This window comes from Scomber japonicus, chromosome 13 (assembly GCF_027409825.1).
Source record: "Scomber japonicus isolate fScoJap1 chromosome 13, fScoJap1.pri, whole genome shotgun sequence".
Lineage (NCBI taxonomy): Eukaryota > Metazoa > Chordata > Actinopteri > Scombriformes > Scombridae > Scomber > Scomber japonicus.
In genome coordinates, this window is record NC_070590.1 from 19,684,196 (window position 1) to 19,701,471 (window position 17,276).

Genomic DNA, 17,276 nt, shown 5'->3' on the forward strand with positions numbered 1-17,276 from the left:
CATTTCTGAAGCTGATTTTTTGGAATATTTTATATTAATAAGTTGCCAAACTCAACTACTCCAGTCCTAAAAATGCACCCCCCTCTACAATGCCATGTCAACATAAATGAACCATATGGCCATGATTTTTTTATCCAAGGAATCTAAGGATTTTTTTGCATTTTTCTCTCTCGTGCATCACTCGTACACTAGAATAGATTATTTTTTCCTTGACAAGACATGTTTTTCTTTTAGTAGAATACAAAGCCGCTGTGATCTCAGACCATTAGATGGGAAGGACAATTGTCTTTCCCATCTAACACCAACCAGCCCTCTCTACGCAGACTAAATTCCTCTCTAGTATTAGACAAATTGTGTTGTGACTATATATCCTTGTCCATTGATGACTTCTTAGAAACTAACAAAATACTTAGGGAAATATCGAAAGCTGTTTTCAGGGGCCAAATTATTTCTTGCTCTGCTCACACTGTTAACAGCGCAGGTTTAAAATATAGTTTTCCATTTTAGACCTGGATCAACTACTCCAGAGTTTGGACCTCTGGACAGAGTTTAATTTACTATCTACCGCCAAAGCAGAACAACAGTTGCTCCATACACGCAGGACTTATATGCAGACAAGGCAAGTCACCTCCTTACTCATCAAATAACATGTAAGTCTGCATCACGTATGATTTCCGAAAGAGAACTCCTCTCAAAATTTACCAACAGACCCTGCTATCACCACAAAATTCATCTTACTATTCGAACCGGCACACATCAGAAGCCCTGTAGTGACATATCACCCATGAATCATTTTCTTAATATTTTAGAAACTCCTACTGTTAGAACAGAATTAAACCTGGAAATTGGAGTCAAACATTTCTCATTGGAGAAAGTGGTTATCTCTATTCTAAGTTTGCAAAATGGCAAATCCCAGGACCTTACACTAATTAATTTTTAAATTTATTTTAAAATAAATGAATGTTTGATGATGCCATGTCTAAAGGCTATTTGCATCCAATGTTGACTGAAGCATCAATCTCACTATTATGACAATCTGGCAGTTCTTTTTGACCATAGATTTTAAAATACTGCTACCATGCTGACTGGATACTTTTTGGTAGATATTGTTTGAAAGGACCAGAAGGGTTTTATGAAGGGGCGCCATTATTTTTCTGATGTACATACATTGGCTCCTAAATGTTATTCATTCTGCATCTTCATTGGATGCTGCAGGGGTAATTACTTCATTAGATGTAGAAGAAGCATTTGACAGAGAATGGGTGGATATTCATTCACTGTCTTGAAAAAATTTTGCAGTATGCCTGCTGTACCCTGGTGATTTTTCAATTCTTATAATGTTTGACTTAAGAGTAAATGACAAGAGGACAGGACTTTCTGATCAATTTATGAGTTTATATGAGTGGAAGCTACCCTTCATCGTTTTGCCCCTTTTTCGTCAACACCGGCCTTGTTGTACTGCTCCTAGACGCTTGAAGGCGAGTGACCCCTGGTTTTTAGAATGGAAGCGGGTACACAGGCAGCTGCAGGGGTAGCTGCATTCATTTTGTAGGAATGGGTAGGAGGTGTTCAGTTCAGAGCAGGGCCTAATGTCTGCAGAGGAGATGGAGGTGTGCAGTAACCCAAGACTTTGATATAGTCTGGAACAGGCTATATCAAAGGAACAGGCGTTTGACTTGCCTCGCCTGAGGACACCACTTCGGGTACAGATTATAGAAGATGGAGGACAAAAGCAGTGTTAGTTTGAGAGCTAATCAATGAGCCTTTACTTTTGTCTGTTTTTTAAACGTTTAAAAGGGGGATGGTACATGTGAGTGTCTATGGTTAAATCAGAAATGGTGAAACCGTGTGGGTCAAAACAGTCTGAGCTAGTTGTATATTTGCCGCACCTGAGGAACCATAAAATGCAGTGAGGAAAATGCTTCCAATAATAATCTACATACTGTAAGAACCAAAACACCCCCACCTAAAGTGAGACACTAGTTTGTGCACTAGAGGTAATGAGAATGAAAACTCTTATTGCTTTCTGGATGCTCTTTTTAGGCCAAGAGAAGGGTAATGGAAGGATTTCTGAGCAGACTACATGCTGAAGGATCTGAACATCTTAAATGAAACTGAATACCTGCTACAATGCTTTGATGGAAGAGGACAGTGTTTTACGAGATTTAAGGCAGTGAACAATAAAGCACAAATTATAGGCCAAACAAGCAAACACCAAACCATAGATCATTGTAGAATCCCCCAAAACCAATGGAAGGAGCTGCATCTGTAAAAAAGTGACTGACATTTCGACATGGTATTATGGAAAGATATGCCATTCCAATTGTTGCAGAGCAATGACCAAAATTGTAGATCAGATGTACATCCTTCATCTAAGCTATTTAAGAAGTGCAATCAAAAGCTTTTTGTAATGCACTTTATTTAATTATTTATTTGAATCCCACAAGTTCAGTGTAGATAATAATAAATGCTGTTGCTATATTCTAGAATACTGTATTTATTTGACAGTAACTACAACACTACTTCAAGGTACTGAAAATAACATATTAAGATGTGTTCTGGACCTTCACTTGAGGAAATCTTCACAAACTGGATCTCAGTGGATTTGTAATTGAATATCCTTGATTGAAAACAACATGATCATGAATTTATCCACAGTCTTAGACAAGTCCAGCAATCTAGATACTGTATGAATGACCTTCCCTAGGAAATCACTCATTGTGAAGTTAAGCTAAACACAGCAAGTGGCATTTAAAGGATAATTACCGTTTTTTACAACCTGGACCTTATTTCTAGCATAAAATCATTTATCATTTACCCACCCAGACAACTTTGGTGTCATTTGGAGTCGTTCGGACGAAATTAGCTCCAGTGTTGCGCTGCGTATATCGGGGTCTGTATATAATCCTATAACAGACCCTGGATGTCGATAACATGCCACCACAGGCTCGGAGGGGACTAGTACTAACATATCATAACAAAATATTGGTGAAATGAACTAGTTTCGCAGCAGATAATGTGTTATATAGAGGCTGCACTTTGGTGCCCCATGTACTCGCATTATACGGATATACGCGGCGCTCCATTGGAGCTAATTTCGTCTGAACGACTCCAAATGACACCAAAGTTATCTGGGTGAGTAAATGATCGTATTTTATGCTAGAAATAAGGTCCAGGTTGTAAAACCACGCCTGTATGGCTCCCTCAACGTTTCCCTTTTTCTGTTAATTGATTAAGGTCTAGTCTATATAATGATCTCAACCCATGCACTGTTTCTCTGTTAGTCATGGCCTGTCCCTTGATTGAGGAGCTTATGAAGGAGCGCTGCCATAGTACACAGGGCACTGCAACAAGAGTGCACCTTCAGAGACAAATCAGACACATTCAATCGATCAGCAATTTCCTGCCAGCCTTTCTCTTGGATTTTATTTATTGTTTTTTGTGATATGTTTAAATTCTTCATATGTCTCCAGCAGAAGTGTGTGCTAGAGACTGCTGCTTTGTGGCTCTTTTTGTGGTGGATATTGTCATAGTGAATCTGTTTTATCTGTGTTCGACTTCATGGGCTGCATGTGAATGGCGTGCACACGCAATTATTCTGAATACTCGAGCCTGTCTTGAATTAGTTAGGCTCATTCAAGTCAGGTGTTCGACAATATGCACCGCTTTTCTGAGCTTGCTTTATGGAACGGACCCCAGATCCCCTTTGGAATCCTGAAGTGACTAATTTACATTGTTGCATTTTCCTGCTCTGTTTTTAAATGTAGGTGTATGCAGAGTTTCAAACATTACAAACCAAAACAGCTTGGCCGCCATCTTCATCGATTAATGACCTTGTCTGAAATGTGTTTGATTCATGTATAATTAAAAATGACATAAAATAATGTGTACTTTTTTTGAGTTAACTTAATAAGAATAGAATACAATACAATAGAAAGTCTTTATTGTCATTGTACAAAGCGCAACGAGTGCTTGAGATGCCGTCTTTAAAGTGCAGAAACAAAAATAAATAATTACCATTATTTAGTGCATTTATGGTTTTAGCACTTTTAATTTACATTTATTTTAATGTACATTTACAGAATGTACATGTAGGTACATTTTATTCAAATTAAGCTCTGAAAACTTGTGACTTTTAAATTCATAAACTTAAAAAAAATTGAGGCAACTCCTTGCCAGATACTGATACAGTTGAACACGGCAGAATTTAACTCAATTAATATCATTACCTGCGAGGATTTGCTTCCTCAGCTGAGGAGAGACTGCAGCAGCAGGGACTCACATTGCGTAATGACAGGGGACTGTGAGGACTACAGGTTCTGTGCGGTGTGATGTCAGTCGGGAGCGTTCTGACAGCAGTGGACGCAGACTGATGGCCGTGGCGCTGAAGTTGAAGTTTGGAGAAGACCCCTAGAGCGGGATTTTTGAAGTTGGAGGCGGAAATCCACCTCACGCAGGAAGGACTGGATGCTGAGCACCGAGAAAGGAGGCTCGATGTGTGGACGGAGTCTCTCCAGCTAGCTAACGCTAGCATGAGTAGAGGCCGGTGTGTGCATTACAGCGGTGTGAGGGCAGTTCTTTGACATGCAGTTTTTGAAAAGTAGCAACAGGAAGGGCAGCCTGGTCCTGGTCCTGGAGGTTAGCGACGAAAATTCAAAAGGCTCTTCATGGCTGCCCCCCAAAGGGGAAGGGACACGCGGGAGAGTCGAGGATCTTAACCACCGCCAGTTTGATGGTTAGTGTCAAACAAACCGTAGCACCACTTCATACCACAGTTTTGGTGCCTTGTACCCAATTTTCAGATAACACCCCAACTGTGCTTAATTATGCTCATTTGTCATTCAGCCCACCCCGTGGCTCATTTTAGCAAGTTTCGGGACAATCCCCCACCCTTCGCATGAGCATAATTAAGCACTGTGGGGGTGTTATCCGAAAATTGGGTACAAGGCCCTAAAAAGGGTAATGCACAATAGGGTTTTCGACACTGCCAGGGGGGCGGGCTGAATGAAAAATGAGCTAAATTAAGCACCATGGGGTTATCTGAAAATTGGGTACAAGGTCCCAAAACGGGTAAAACACGACAGGGCCGGGTTTGACGACGAAGGGTGGCAGATTGTCCTGAAACTTGCTTAAAGTGGAAATACTCAATTTCACTCAACTGTTAAGACAGATTAAAAGAATATTGTGTGCATTTATACATTTTATAATTGTTGTTTTATATTATATGTACAGTATCTGTCTAGTTGCTTACAATGATCAAACCAATGAAATCTGATTTATATATGCAATGTTTGTCTCTCCCTCTCACTTTTATACAAAAAAGACAAATGTCTTACTAATAATAAACACATAAGACAATAAAACACATAAGTCTAGTTTATGGCAGAAACACAATAGTGGTGTTGTAGAAAGGCCTCATCTGCGTGTTGTGTATAGACCAACAGTTGTCTGGCCATTTAAAATACAACCAGGAGTGTAAACACACACACATATACACCAGCACATGGCCTCGGTATTCACAGAACACGGATGACTCAAACTGGCGCTAAGCCCTTGAGCTGTGTGTGACACATTGCCCTCAGTGAAGACTCAGTTCTGTGCTCCAACCCCAAATAAAGACATAGGCCGGCGTATTGTTGTCATCAGTTCTACTCCTGGTGTCAGGGCAGTAAAGATAAAGCGTTTTTCTTCGGCTGGTGTTTAGGAAAGCCCTCCAGAGGACAGAGTCCAGGGAAATGTTTGTATGATGTTGTCGTGCTGTATTATGTTCATGGAACAAACTTTGGAAAATCTATTTATCTTATCTCATGCAGATAAGAATGTGCATCCAATCAGTATTTTAAAACTGTATTATCTCTCTAAATCTCTGTGTTTTATGTGACTGCAGGCTAATTTTATTTTTAGATCTTGGCTCTGAATCTCCTTCAGAGATGTTGTATATTACTGAAAGTGTTAGTGCTGCACTGACATAACAATGGTTATGGGTAAGAGTCAATTAGTGTGCAGGTTTTAGGCGTTTAGTGAATATGCTGACACAAGAAATGCAGAAAAGATATATTTGAGAATTGAAGCATGATCTGTGGTGTATGAAAGCAGAATAGTCCATCATCATTGTGTTATTATTGTTGAATAGTTTCAAAATTACAAGCCAGGTTAAACCAGGGAGGTTCTATAGTGGTTCTGTCAGCATTTCTCAGGTCCCTGTAGGATGCTAAATGACACAATAGCTCTATATTCCGGTGGAGTTTTGAAGGGAACAGAGCTTTGTCCCAAGTGTCAAACAGGAAGTGAGACTATCTATTTATTGGATCAATTTCAAGTGTGATGATCACATGTTCCACCTCTAAAACACAGCGGGGGGAAAAATGTAATAAAAAAGATGATTTAAATTGTGTTTCTTTTTGCGTGTAAGGACCACAAAAATGTGATTTAGAACACAATGCAGTTTGATTGTGAAGAGATGAGTGGGTTTTAATCCTGCTTCTCAGAGTTGCTGTGTTTCATTTCGGCTGTGGGATTGATTTACACCTGGAATGATGCAGCAAATAGCCAGCCAGCATGACAGGAAAATAAACATATCTTAGCTGTATTGAGCTCAAATTTACCACCACAATTTCCTTAATACACATCATGTCAGCAATTTGCTTTTCTTTACATTGTGTCTGGTGTTAATTCTGGTTTTAGTGTAGGCCTAAATGCTTATCTAGAATATAAACCAAATAATTATTTCTGAACTCTCTATTAAATTAAACCACCTAAAAGCATTTCTTTTTTATACCAAAAATATTATTTTATTTGCCCATATAAATAGACTGAATATTTCTGTGTACTACTCATACTATGGCTTACTTAATCACAATAGAGGCTCGGTGTTTTAAGACCTCTAACAGGAGCCTGCTGGTTCTACAGAGGAAGCTGAAAGTCAGTTTATATTTATACATATTTTGTTGCTCTTCTCAGCCAATCTGATTTGGCTATGACCTCCATCGGACACCAATCATCTCTTTGCTGTCAAACCTTAAAACAATTTCTTCCTGAGCTGCTTTCACTTGACACTTCAGCGCTGCCACATCCACTTCCTGTGTTCATCAGAGTCAAGTTCAGGATGTGAGATCCTCAGAAATCCTGCTCCTGAAAAAAATCCATCCAACTCTTTCGACAAATATCAAACTCTCTGTAGTCACCATATTAACAGATTTGCCCCACATGATTACTGTATTACAAACATTTCTGCATTTACATCTTCCCTTACATGCTCAATGATTTAATTAAGAATATCAATAAAGACACAAAATGTATACTGATAACTTTCCTCATTTAAAGTCAGTAATGTTTATAGAAGGTGTGCAACATCTTTTTTGTCTTGTACAAGACAGTTTTTCTACATTTTATATGGCCTTTAAGTTACCAAAGTTGTTGTTTTGTGTACCATCATGTTCTTTCTGCTCTCTGGTCTGTGTGTGATGAATTTCAAAATCTTGACTTTTCCCTCAACTTTTTACTGTTTATCTAAACTAAATAGAATGACTAACATTGCCCATAAACATGCATCATTCCCTGCGGTCAGCTACACAAATGTCTGAACATTATGTGTCACTTTGTAAACATCAACTTTGCTGGGGACTAGGTTGCATTTCCAGATTAGGAAATTATAGCAGATGTCTTCCCCCCTTCTTTCCTCCCTTTCATGCCATTACCATCATCTTTTTAAATACTCTGGTCGATTTCTGAGACAATTTATTTTTACATATTTAAATACCAAAATAATCATCCCTTACGGGAAGCATACGTCACTCAACACATTCATGTCAATTTAAACTTGATTTCAATGCATCATCACTCATGTTAAGCACCTTTTTTCCTTTTAATTAACTTTTTAAAAATCATATATTTGTCAGTTGACTTTTAACAATCGGTGGTACTCATTGAGCTGTAAACTTTCAGCAATGCTCGAGACCAAATAACACACATCTTTTACTATCTGTTGTTTTATGTGTCACCCGATGACGTTCCCTAATACGGCAGATGAAAAACCAGATGTTGTGATGGTCTCTTAGAAATCCTTCATCATGCCACACACAAAAAAAACCCTCATCCAGTGCAACCAAAAGACAAAGAAATGAGATCACTAAGCTGGGTTAACATACATTACATTTTCAGGTAGGCACAAAGTCAGAGAAATAAGCCTTCACATAACAACAGTTTGAGCATCCATTCTGAAAGGTTCACTCATTAAGGCGTACCTAATGGTGTTTAAGACGTTATTAAATATGTGAGAGCTACAGTTATAGCTCAGTACTAGAGTGATAATAAGAACCATAGTCACATTGAGCGAGATTTGCAGATAGTATTTTGTCATATCATGGTTGTTGGTTTTCTACAAAAGAAACTAAAATGTATAACCAAGCTCACTTTTCCTTTCTGATCTATTTCACATTTTCTCCTTGCAAATTCCCTCCAGTTTAAACAGCTACAAGAAGATCCACATTTGCATGATTAATAAGTTACATTTTTATACATACACACATAGAGAAGGGGAGCTTGGATGTTGCTTGGCACATTCTCATGCTTGACCAACCTCCTACAATCTAAATAACTATACAAGACACAGTAAAACAGGTCTTCTCACACCATGCTTCTCCCTGTTATCTCATGAGGCTTCAGCATGTACAGGAGACGAAAGAGCCTGCATGGCAACGATTAACACTTGTCTGCATAATCATCCTGCAAAAGGAGGGTGTACACGACCCAATGCACTAAGTAACATGGAACAATTGAGCTGTACATACAGTATCTTCACATACTGATAAAGTTTAGATTCATAATTTAATCTGTATATACTGTATCTTAATATGCTGGTACCAGGTATTCACAGTGACTCTAAAATAAAATTACAAGAGGAAGTTTGTACAAGAAACAAGAGCATTGAGAGTCTGAATGACTGGCGAACGTTTGGCATCCGTTTATGTCAGAGTTCAGAGTTTATAGTTTGTGGTTGGGTCAGTTCTGTTTAATTTCAGTGGGATTCAGGAGAGCTGCCTGGGCTTTTTCGTTGGCACTGAGGAGAAGCAGTCCATCTCCTCTGAACACATGTTCTTATTGGCGCCGTCAGCAGCAGACACAAAAAGGTGAGGTAAGGTGGTGTCGGGGGGATGAGATCTTATCCACCTTCTTATGTTGAGCAGGGTATAACCCGGGCAGGTTAAATAAAGTACAGTATGTGCCCTGTCCAGTGCTGATTTGACAAAAAAAAGTGCAATAACGACACATAAACATACACAAACACACATCATGGTGGGAATGGTAAGATTTCACCTATTGTCCTTACCGCTACCATTCATAAGCCATACTAAACAATTACCCAAAATAGTCACTGTAGACATCCGCCAAACACAAAACATATTTAAATACAATATTCTGTATTTTTCACTATTTGTTCAAGGTGTCTTATTCACCTAAAGCTATTTTGCCAGCTGAAAGAAAAGCTGCCTTTTGGCATTTTGTGGTTCAGGCCAGCAGGAGGAGAACTTCTACAGTATGGCTGCTACAATAGTGAGGTTAGAAGAAAACTGCTACAGGCAATCATGGAAGGAAGCCGAAGCAGTTCTTTCCTGCCATTGTCTGTTTCTTCAGGAGAGGTATAACCCATTTCAGTTTCTGTTTTCACACATACTTCCAGGAGGAACAAGCATGCTCAGGTCTTTTAAAAAAACCAAAAACCAAAAAACATTTCCAGTTCACATCCCTTTCATTCACAGGGTTTTAAAAATCATCTCCCCCTAAAAACTCCAGAATTTCTTAAATACAGTACTACTGAGAAGTGAAGAGGGCAGAGTGATGTCCTTACGTAACAGACCTTCCTCTGAGTCAAGTCAGTTAGAATCATTACATCTTTTGAAGTAAAAGGCTGCCTGCAGGCCTGTCATTGTTAAGACCCCCCCCCCCCCCCCTTTTTTCTTTTTGTGTTTTACGTCAAGGCCTTCCACACTATCAGTGCCACACGCAGACATTGCAACTACACGCCTGGCAGAGAGGATAGCAATACTACTGTTCACATATATTACTGGTGATATATATATACACTTTTGGTCATTTCAGATAAGACACCACCAAACATGCTATACAGTGTCTCTCAGTCTTAATTGCCACTCTTTATGCAAGTGCTATTCAGCCCAGCTTGTCAAGTATTTGAAGCAAAATACAGTAAGAGATGCACACATACAGTATACACACGCACGCAAACACACGCACACATGCGGCACACACCCACACGCATTATCATACACACACCAAGAGAAGCACTCTGGCATAGCACACCAACACAGAAGCCTGAGAGCCGCTTGTTGGTCAGTCTGTGAGGGTCATAGGATGTTTAAAATGTCATTATTTTCTTTTTTATGAGTTAATTTGCATACTCCCTCATCAACAGGCAGGTCCAGGGTTCAGGACTGAGACTGTGGTAATACACAGATTGAGGATTTGTGGGTGTGTGTGTGTGAGTGTGTGTGTGTGCGTGTGTGTGTGTGTTTTCAAATATGAATGGACAAAATAGGTGTACTAAGTGTACAAGCACAATGTACGATTAGCATCTTTCTACTGATTGGTGTGTCTGTGCGTGCAGCAGGGAGGCTAACAGGGCTTGTTGACGTTGCACAGCAGCTCGGTGACTTTGATGAGGCGGGCCACTGTGCTCTGCGACTCCTCCTGCAGCCGCTGGTTGTTCTGCCTGAGGCTCTGCACCTCGGCCTGCAGCACCGCCTTGTCCTCTTTCTCCTGAAAGACATCGGCACACAACAAAACAAAAGCCGTCTCTCAGATCGCTGTGGCAGGAACGGGAGGGGAGCGACAGGTAGAGCGCTGGCTTTAAGGAAACTAGTGGGCACACATAAACACAAGAGCTTGAAATAAAACAACACAGACAGTGTAGAGTAGCACATCGCACTGCAGAGAGGGAGAAGAAACCCACACTCCAAAACAGTGCTGAAACAATCGGTCACTGAACTGATCATTTGTTTGAAATAACTAATTACTTGTTTTCGCCATTTTCGTAGCATTTATTAAAATTTGTGTTTTGGACATTTACAGACAAAAGAAGTAAGACGTTGCCCACACAATTTTCCATCCGCAAACTGCTTGTTTTGTTCAAGTAACAATCTAAACAAAACATATTAATTTAAAAAATAAAATAAAGAGCTGTTTTTTTCTGCCGATCAATTAATCAACTAATTGTTTCAGCACTTATTTATCTTGTTTGATATTTTGTTGTTATTCTTGAAGAGTTCATAGATTGAATAAATGATAAATGAATCGAAAACAGTGACAGTCCTGATCAAGAACTTTTAAATAATAATCTTTCCATATAATATAATATAATAATATGATAATTATACACACAGTGACACATATTTTTATACACACAGCGACACATACTGTACAGTATTGACAAGAAACATTTCAACACAACGCCCACTTGTCTGCAGTTGACTAATGTACTCTATCTGTTGAGGAAGGCCACAAAATGTGGCAGAAAGCTTCAGAAAACACAAGTCGTCTTTGTGTTGAGAATAGTTTTTTGTCAAGCAGCAGTTTCCAAAGTTCAGAATAAACCTTCAAGCTCATCACATACAGTATTCTTTCAAATTTACATGAAAAATAAACAGAGCAACACTGTGGTTCGGCTAAAACAGAAACTGCAAATTTTGACTCATGATGACATCGTAGCGATTAGTTTGCTGGTCTTTTGCATCAGTAGTATCATTTATGTTTGACAACGTGGATAATAGCATGAATGTAGTAACATGTCAACACTGGATCATGTTTAGTAGAAATGTTCAGAAGAAAATATTAGAAAATATTGATTACAGTAGCAGCAGATTTATGAAAAAAAAGAAATATTCCAAAAATCTGAAAATGTAGCTTTACAAAACTATTACAAAATAATCAATAAAATGCCAAAGAGTGTTTTTGTATTTAATGCATCTCTACACTGAGTCAGCAGTGGATGGGAGGATTTGTCCAAGTAAACAAAAGGCTGCTTCAGTGAACTCAAATCATCTCACTCCAGTGACAGAAGCTGAACAATTTAAATACTTTTTCCTACCTGCTGACTTTCCTGTGCAGCTCACTGAAAATATTGTTACAGAGAAAGAAAAAAAAAAGTTTGAAGCATTCATGAAAGTCAAAGCACCTTTTGCAGGTCATCCTGCAGCTTCTTCAGCATGGCCTCCAGCTGCGACACCTTCTCTTCTAGGTGGCCTGGAGAGTCACTGCAACAAAGAGAAGCAGTGACACTTTGTCAAAATCGATGGCTTCGTTTGAAAACTGGAAAATACATTCATGAAACCGGTGACAATATGGTGTTGAATCGACAAATCAACAAGAGTTTTTTTAAAAATCCTTTAGTCCTCCCTTCTTTTAAAATAGGGTGAACTTTTAAATTTACTTGATTAGTCGTGGAGCTGTCTGTTACGTTGGCAGCCTCAGAGCTCGAGACATTATCCTTACTGCCTTTAATGAAACCTGAAAATAGATCAATTTACAGTAATTGCTACGGCTGACAAGACGTGAGTGAGTACAGTCATCCCATCATGCATTTCTTCTGACTGCAGCTCTACATAATGACTGTGCACTACAGAGCAAAGCCCTGCAGTATCCCAGTGATTTCAAAAGTATGATAATGATACCGTATTTAGAAGAATGTAGCATCTTCATCACAAGATTTTAGGTCAGAAGTGTGTGATTAATGATACGGTTATTCTTTTAGTTGGTTTGAATAAGATAAATTATCCCCATGTTATGTTGTTATGTAATTATTGTCATTTGCAAGTTCAGGCTCACAAACAGATACTAACAAGTGGTGATTAACTCCAAATATGATTGAAGCTTTTAACATTTAAGCTGGATCCACATTTTAATGTGAAATAGTCACAAAAAGCTTTAATGCTAAAAACCTTGGGCTGAGCTTTATATCCATGTTTGCTAATTTTCTATTGATTCCTTTTCTTTTTTGCTTTTGAAAAATCAAAGGAGATCGAGGAGGTGGAAAAAGTATGAAAAAAGCTAAACAAAAGGGGAGTTGTAGAGAAAGATGATGAGGACAGTAAATCAGACATGCTTTGTGTATATTTGTACACCTGTGTCTGCGTGCACATAAGTGCATCACTCAGTCAGCAAAAGTGCTCTCTTTATGGGAGAGGAGCAGTCATGTTGACTCAAGCAGTTGGATGCCTGTGATAAAGTCTAAATAATTGAGCCAGAATAAAGGAGTATAGGTCTTGTGCAATGATTTAGACAAAGAAACCCTAACCCTAGACTAACTACTGAGATATTCAACAGTCTTGTTCATGTCCCTGTGCATCCAGTGTGTGCTGCAGCCCACCTGTCCTTTGAGTCTTTCAGCTTGCCATCTGTCTGGTCACCTCCTGCTTGGGAAGAGTCTCCAGCTTTGCGGTCTGTAATAAGAAACATTACCCACATTATTATGATTTAAAACCAAAAAAAAGCTTCCTCTCAGTGAGAGTCATTCATATAGTTTCATTTTTGATTTTATATATAAGTCCAATGCACTCGTATAAAAAAATAGTGGACACCAGAATTTCACCCATAGTGCATATGATCACAATGTGATCATTAATGTGCTGCTATATCAGCCTCCTCTCTCCTGTGAAGACTTTCCACTAGTTTAGCACCTGATTGCAGGGATTTGCTCCCATTAAGCCACAAGAGTATCAGTAAGGTCAGGTCAGGCATTGATGTATAGTGATAAAGCCTGACTCGCACTCTACACTTCACTTGATCCCAGAGGTATTGGATGGGGTTGAGGTCAGGGCTCTGTGCAGTTCTTCCACACCAAACTCAGAAAACCATACCATTTCTTAATGGACCAGGTTTTATGCATGAGGGCATTTTCATGTTGAAACAGGAAAGGATCTTCCCCAAATGTATAACACAAAACCAGAAGCACATTATTGTCTTAAATATAATCGGTATCATTAAGATTTCCCTTAATGGTCCAGACCAAAAGTATAAAACCAGGAGATCAAAACACTTTTGCACATATCATATATAGAAAATAAATTATTCTTCCAGTGTATCAGATGGAAAAAAATCTAAAGATTTACACCATCTAAATTAAATCTGAGAAAATTCAGGGAGAATAATCAAATCTAGATTTCTTTGGTGTTCGTGATTGTGCTAATAAATATTCATACAGTAAAGTGAACACATTCAGTTCCTCACCTTCTCGTGACAAAGCCTCCAGGATGTTGCGGCAGGCTGTGGCCAGGTCAGCGATGGACTGCCACTCCTCTTCAGTCGAATCTGACTGTGTCTCTGAGAGGACTGAGAGAAAGACATAGACATAGATTTATTATTATTACGTTTCTGTATGACACATATCTCAGTGTAATGTACCTATAATGGACAATACAGCAGAGCTATACTGCAGATATTACTGTATGAACAGCCAGATTAATTTAGGCAGTAACAATGAACCACCACTTGGGGGTGCTGCTGTGTTAATATCAGATTTAGTGGCAGAATAAGCAGAGACAAAGAGGAAATGTTATGACGTCTGAAATAGGGTTCACTGAATCACATTTTTTTAAATTGACTTTTTAAGATGTTTTTGATATCAGTTAAGATTTGAGGGCTACTTCTGAACACAACTGTGTAAGTGGAAGTAAATATCAAGATCAAGACAATTGAACAATTTAACAATTATTGTTAAATTATTTCTAAATAAGTTTTAAAAAACAATGAGATAAAAATGTAATTCAGACACCACTACTGCTCCCATTTTAGTCAGATTAGTGCGCTAAATGTTTGATGACAAAGATGTGGTGCTTTTGTAGCACCCTGACCACTTCCTGTGAAAGAGCATAATGTAAAACAGTCAGAGGATTCAGAGACCACTCCCACAGAAATTATAAGAATCTGATGAGAGGATGAGCAAGTGTGCTCTTATGGCGGCTAAATGATGAGGCTCATAGTCTCAGTGGAGGCTGAGCAGATGGTGTAAAAGGGGTTTCTTGATTTGGGGCTGTCTAAAACTCCATCCCTCCCACTACCCATCTGTCCCCCTTTTATCCCAGCCCTGGCAGGGGGTGGCAGCAGAGCAGGGGTGATATTAGATTAGCGGAATAGGGGGCAGCGCAGATGAAAGAAGGGGGACAAAGGGGATGCAGTGGGGAGCAGAGGGAGGATAATGAAGAGAGGGATTTAAGGCAGAAAAGATCTAGAAAAAAGGCATTTGAGGCTTAAATCGGGCAGAGATGATTTGCAAACATGTGTAATTGTTCTATTTTGGCATCATTTGAGCAGTCGTGTCAGCTGTTGACAAAAGAGCTTTGTTTTGAGTCCATGATCAGGGTCAAAACATCTCATGTTATTAATTTTCCTTTTTTTATTTTAAACACTGCAATTTGTTTTGCTAACTTAAATAAGTATTTATAACAATACCCACAAATAAATACATATGTTTTGTGGTGTTTAAAACTTGCAGCCAAAAGGAAGCACTTACTCTTGGTGATGGAGTTATGAAGACTCAGGGCTCGTGAATTTCTTTCATCTCGGTCTACGCATGACAACCGGGAAGTTGAGATAGAGGAGTCACTTGCTGAAGCTTTGTCATCGCCAAACTCAGCTCCCATGAACTGAAGACACAGAAGTGCAGACAGAGATACAGACATAGAGGAAATGACACTGTCAGAGAGAGAGGATGTGGTAAGGAGGAGAAAGCACTCAGATGTTCTTTCGTTTTGGTTTATCACCTGTTCGTCCTCCAGGGGAACCTTGGGTTTAACAGCCAGGATTAGATCAGGTGTGGCGTCTCGCAGCTCCCCGACATTCTCATAGATGTGGCGCTCCACCTTCAACCCCACGTTGTCGTACACGTGCCTTTATGTGGGGTGGGGAGGGAGAGATGGTGGTGAGGGGAGAAACACAAAGCAAATCTGCTGTTGACGCTTCGTGACATTTTTATCCAAGCCAGAGGTCAAAGCAAAAAAATGGAGCAATCGGACAAGTAATCTCCTGGATTACTTTGGTTTTTGGCCTGATTGATGTTTCCTATCCTGCACTTACAAAATGATCCATCAAAAATATCATATCTGATGCAGTTTGGTCTAACTATTCAGCTCTGCTTTGTATAACAGTAAAAAGTAATCAAATTCATTCTTGTGAGCAGCAGAGTTTAATATCATCCTATGAATGTTTCCTCTTCCTCTTTTTTGGAGCTCTCGGGATAAAACCAACCAGTGTGCTAAAAATGATTTGCCAAACAGATCCATTTAGGCATCCGACCTCTTTTACATATGTGTTCTTCATTCTGTAAGCATTTCATATAAGAATCAAATGGTAATTAATGTGCTGTCTTGTTATTGTTTACAGAGTTGTCCATTATTATTTTCTTTGCTATTAAATCATGATCTGCTGCTTAGTTTCATGTGTGAAATATTAAAAAACGATTGCATTTACACTCTCACTCACTGCTGTAAGCGGAGCGACACCCTGTTCAGTGTCCTTTCTAAGTGCTTTGTCCTTTGCAGGAAAAGTGACGCACTGACTCTGAGATTAAATTGTAATGCGTCAGCTCCAGTTTGAGGATATTTTCGGCCATGTTGGATGATTTAAGAGCTGTAGACCTTTTTAGCTGATGGTCTCCCCATTTGCAGATGTATCTAGACTGATTATGACATCTTGCAAAGCAGTATTCAGACAGAGTTCTACTTTTCTCGATAATGCCTCAATAGCACTCATATGTCAGCTTAAATTAATAGTGGTATGAGCTTTATTAGCACTTACCCATCACATGTATCTCCATAAGACGGCTGTCTCTCTAAAGAGCAGCTGCGTGCCAGCTGCAAGGTGATGTCCTCCTGGCTCTGATTGGCTGGTTGGTCCTGCAGAGAAGTGGCCCGTAACAAAGGTAAGCTGGGCAGTGTGAGGAGTGAGCCATCACTTCTCTCACTTTGCCCTTTATCAGACGACTGCTCCTCGACCTCTCCGCCCTCCACCTGCACCTCCATCATGTCCGCTTCATTGACTCCACCCGCCTTCAGCTCGTTGTCCTCCTCCTCCTCTTCCTCTTCTTCCCTCTCATCCAGCACCCAGGCCTCTCCAGACTGATCCTCGCCAGGCTTACACTCCGCATCCTTGATGGCTTTCTGGTACAGCTCAGAGAAACTCCTGTAAAACATAAAACAACACACTTATTAAGAAGAAATCCATCACACCTCCCTTTTCCTTTCAGCTTCTCATGGCACCATTGAGTCACA

General features: G+C 39.5%; 1 protein-coding gene across 4 annotated transcripts in view; it reads right to left on the bottom strand.

Annotated features, from left to right (window-relative positions):
- Positions 1 to 7,720: 7,720 nt before the first annotated feature.
- Positions 7,721 to 17,276, bottom strand: part of zmp:0000001168 (signal-induced proliferation-associated protein 1) — a 31,672-nt gene continuing 22,116 nt past the window's right edge. The window contains exons 10-16 of one of the 4 annotated variants that reach the window (XM_053331987.1): positions 16,804 to 17,187; positions 15,771 to 15,897; positions 15,521 to 15,653; positions 14,239 to 14,340; positions 13,379 to 13,451; positions 12,188 to 12,266; positions 7,721 to 10,773 (exon numbers count right to left, since the gene is read on the bottom strand). In XM_053331987.1, the coding sequence (XP_053187962.1) occupies positions 10,630 to 10,773; positions 12,188 to 12,266; positions 13,379 to 13,451; positions 14,239 to 14,340; positions 15,521 to 15,653; positions 15,771 to 15,897; positions 16,804 to 17,187 (1,042 nt within the window). In that variant the 3' untranslated portion in view covers positions 7,721 to 10,629. Of the gene's footprint in view, positions 10,873 to 12,187; positions 12,267 to 13,378; positions 13,452 to 14,238; positions 14,341 to 15,520; positions 15,654 to 15,770; positions 15,898 to 16,803; positions 17,188 to 17,276 lie in introns of all 4 variants that reach the window. The other 3 variants (XM_053331989.1, XM_053331988.1, XM_053331990.1) reach the window with 3 other exon arrangements.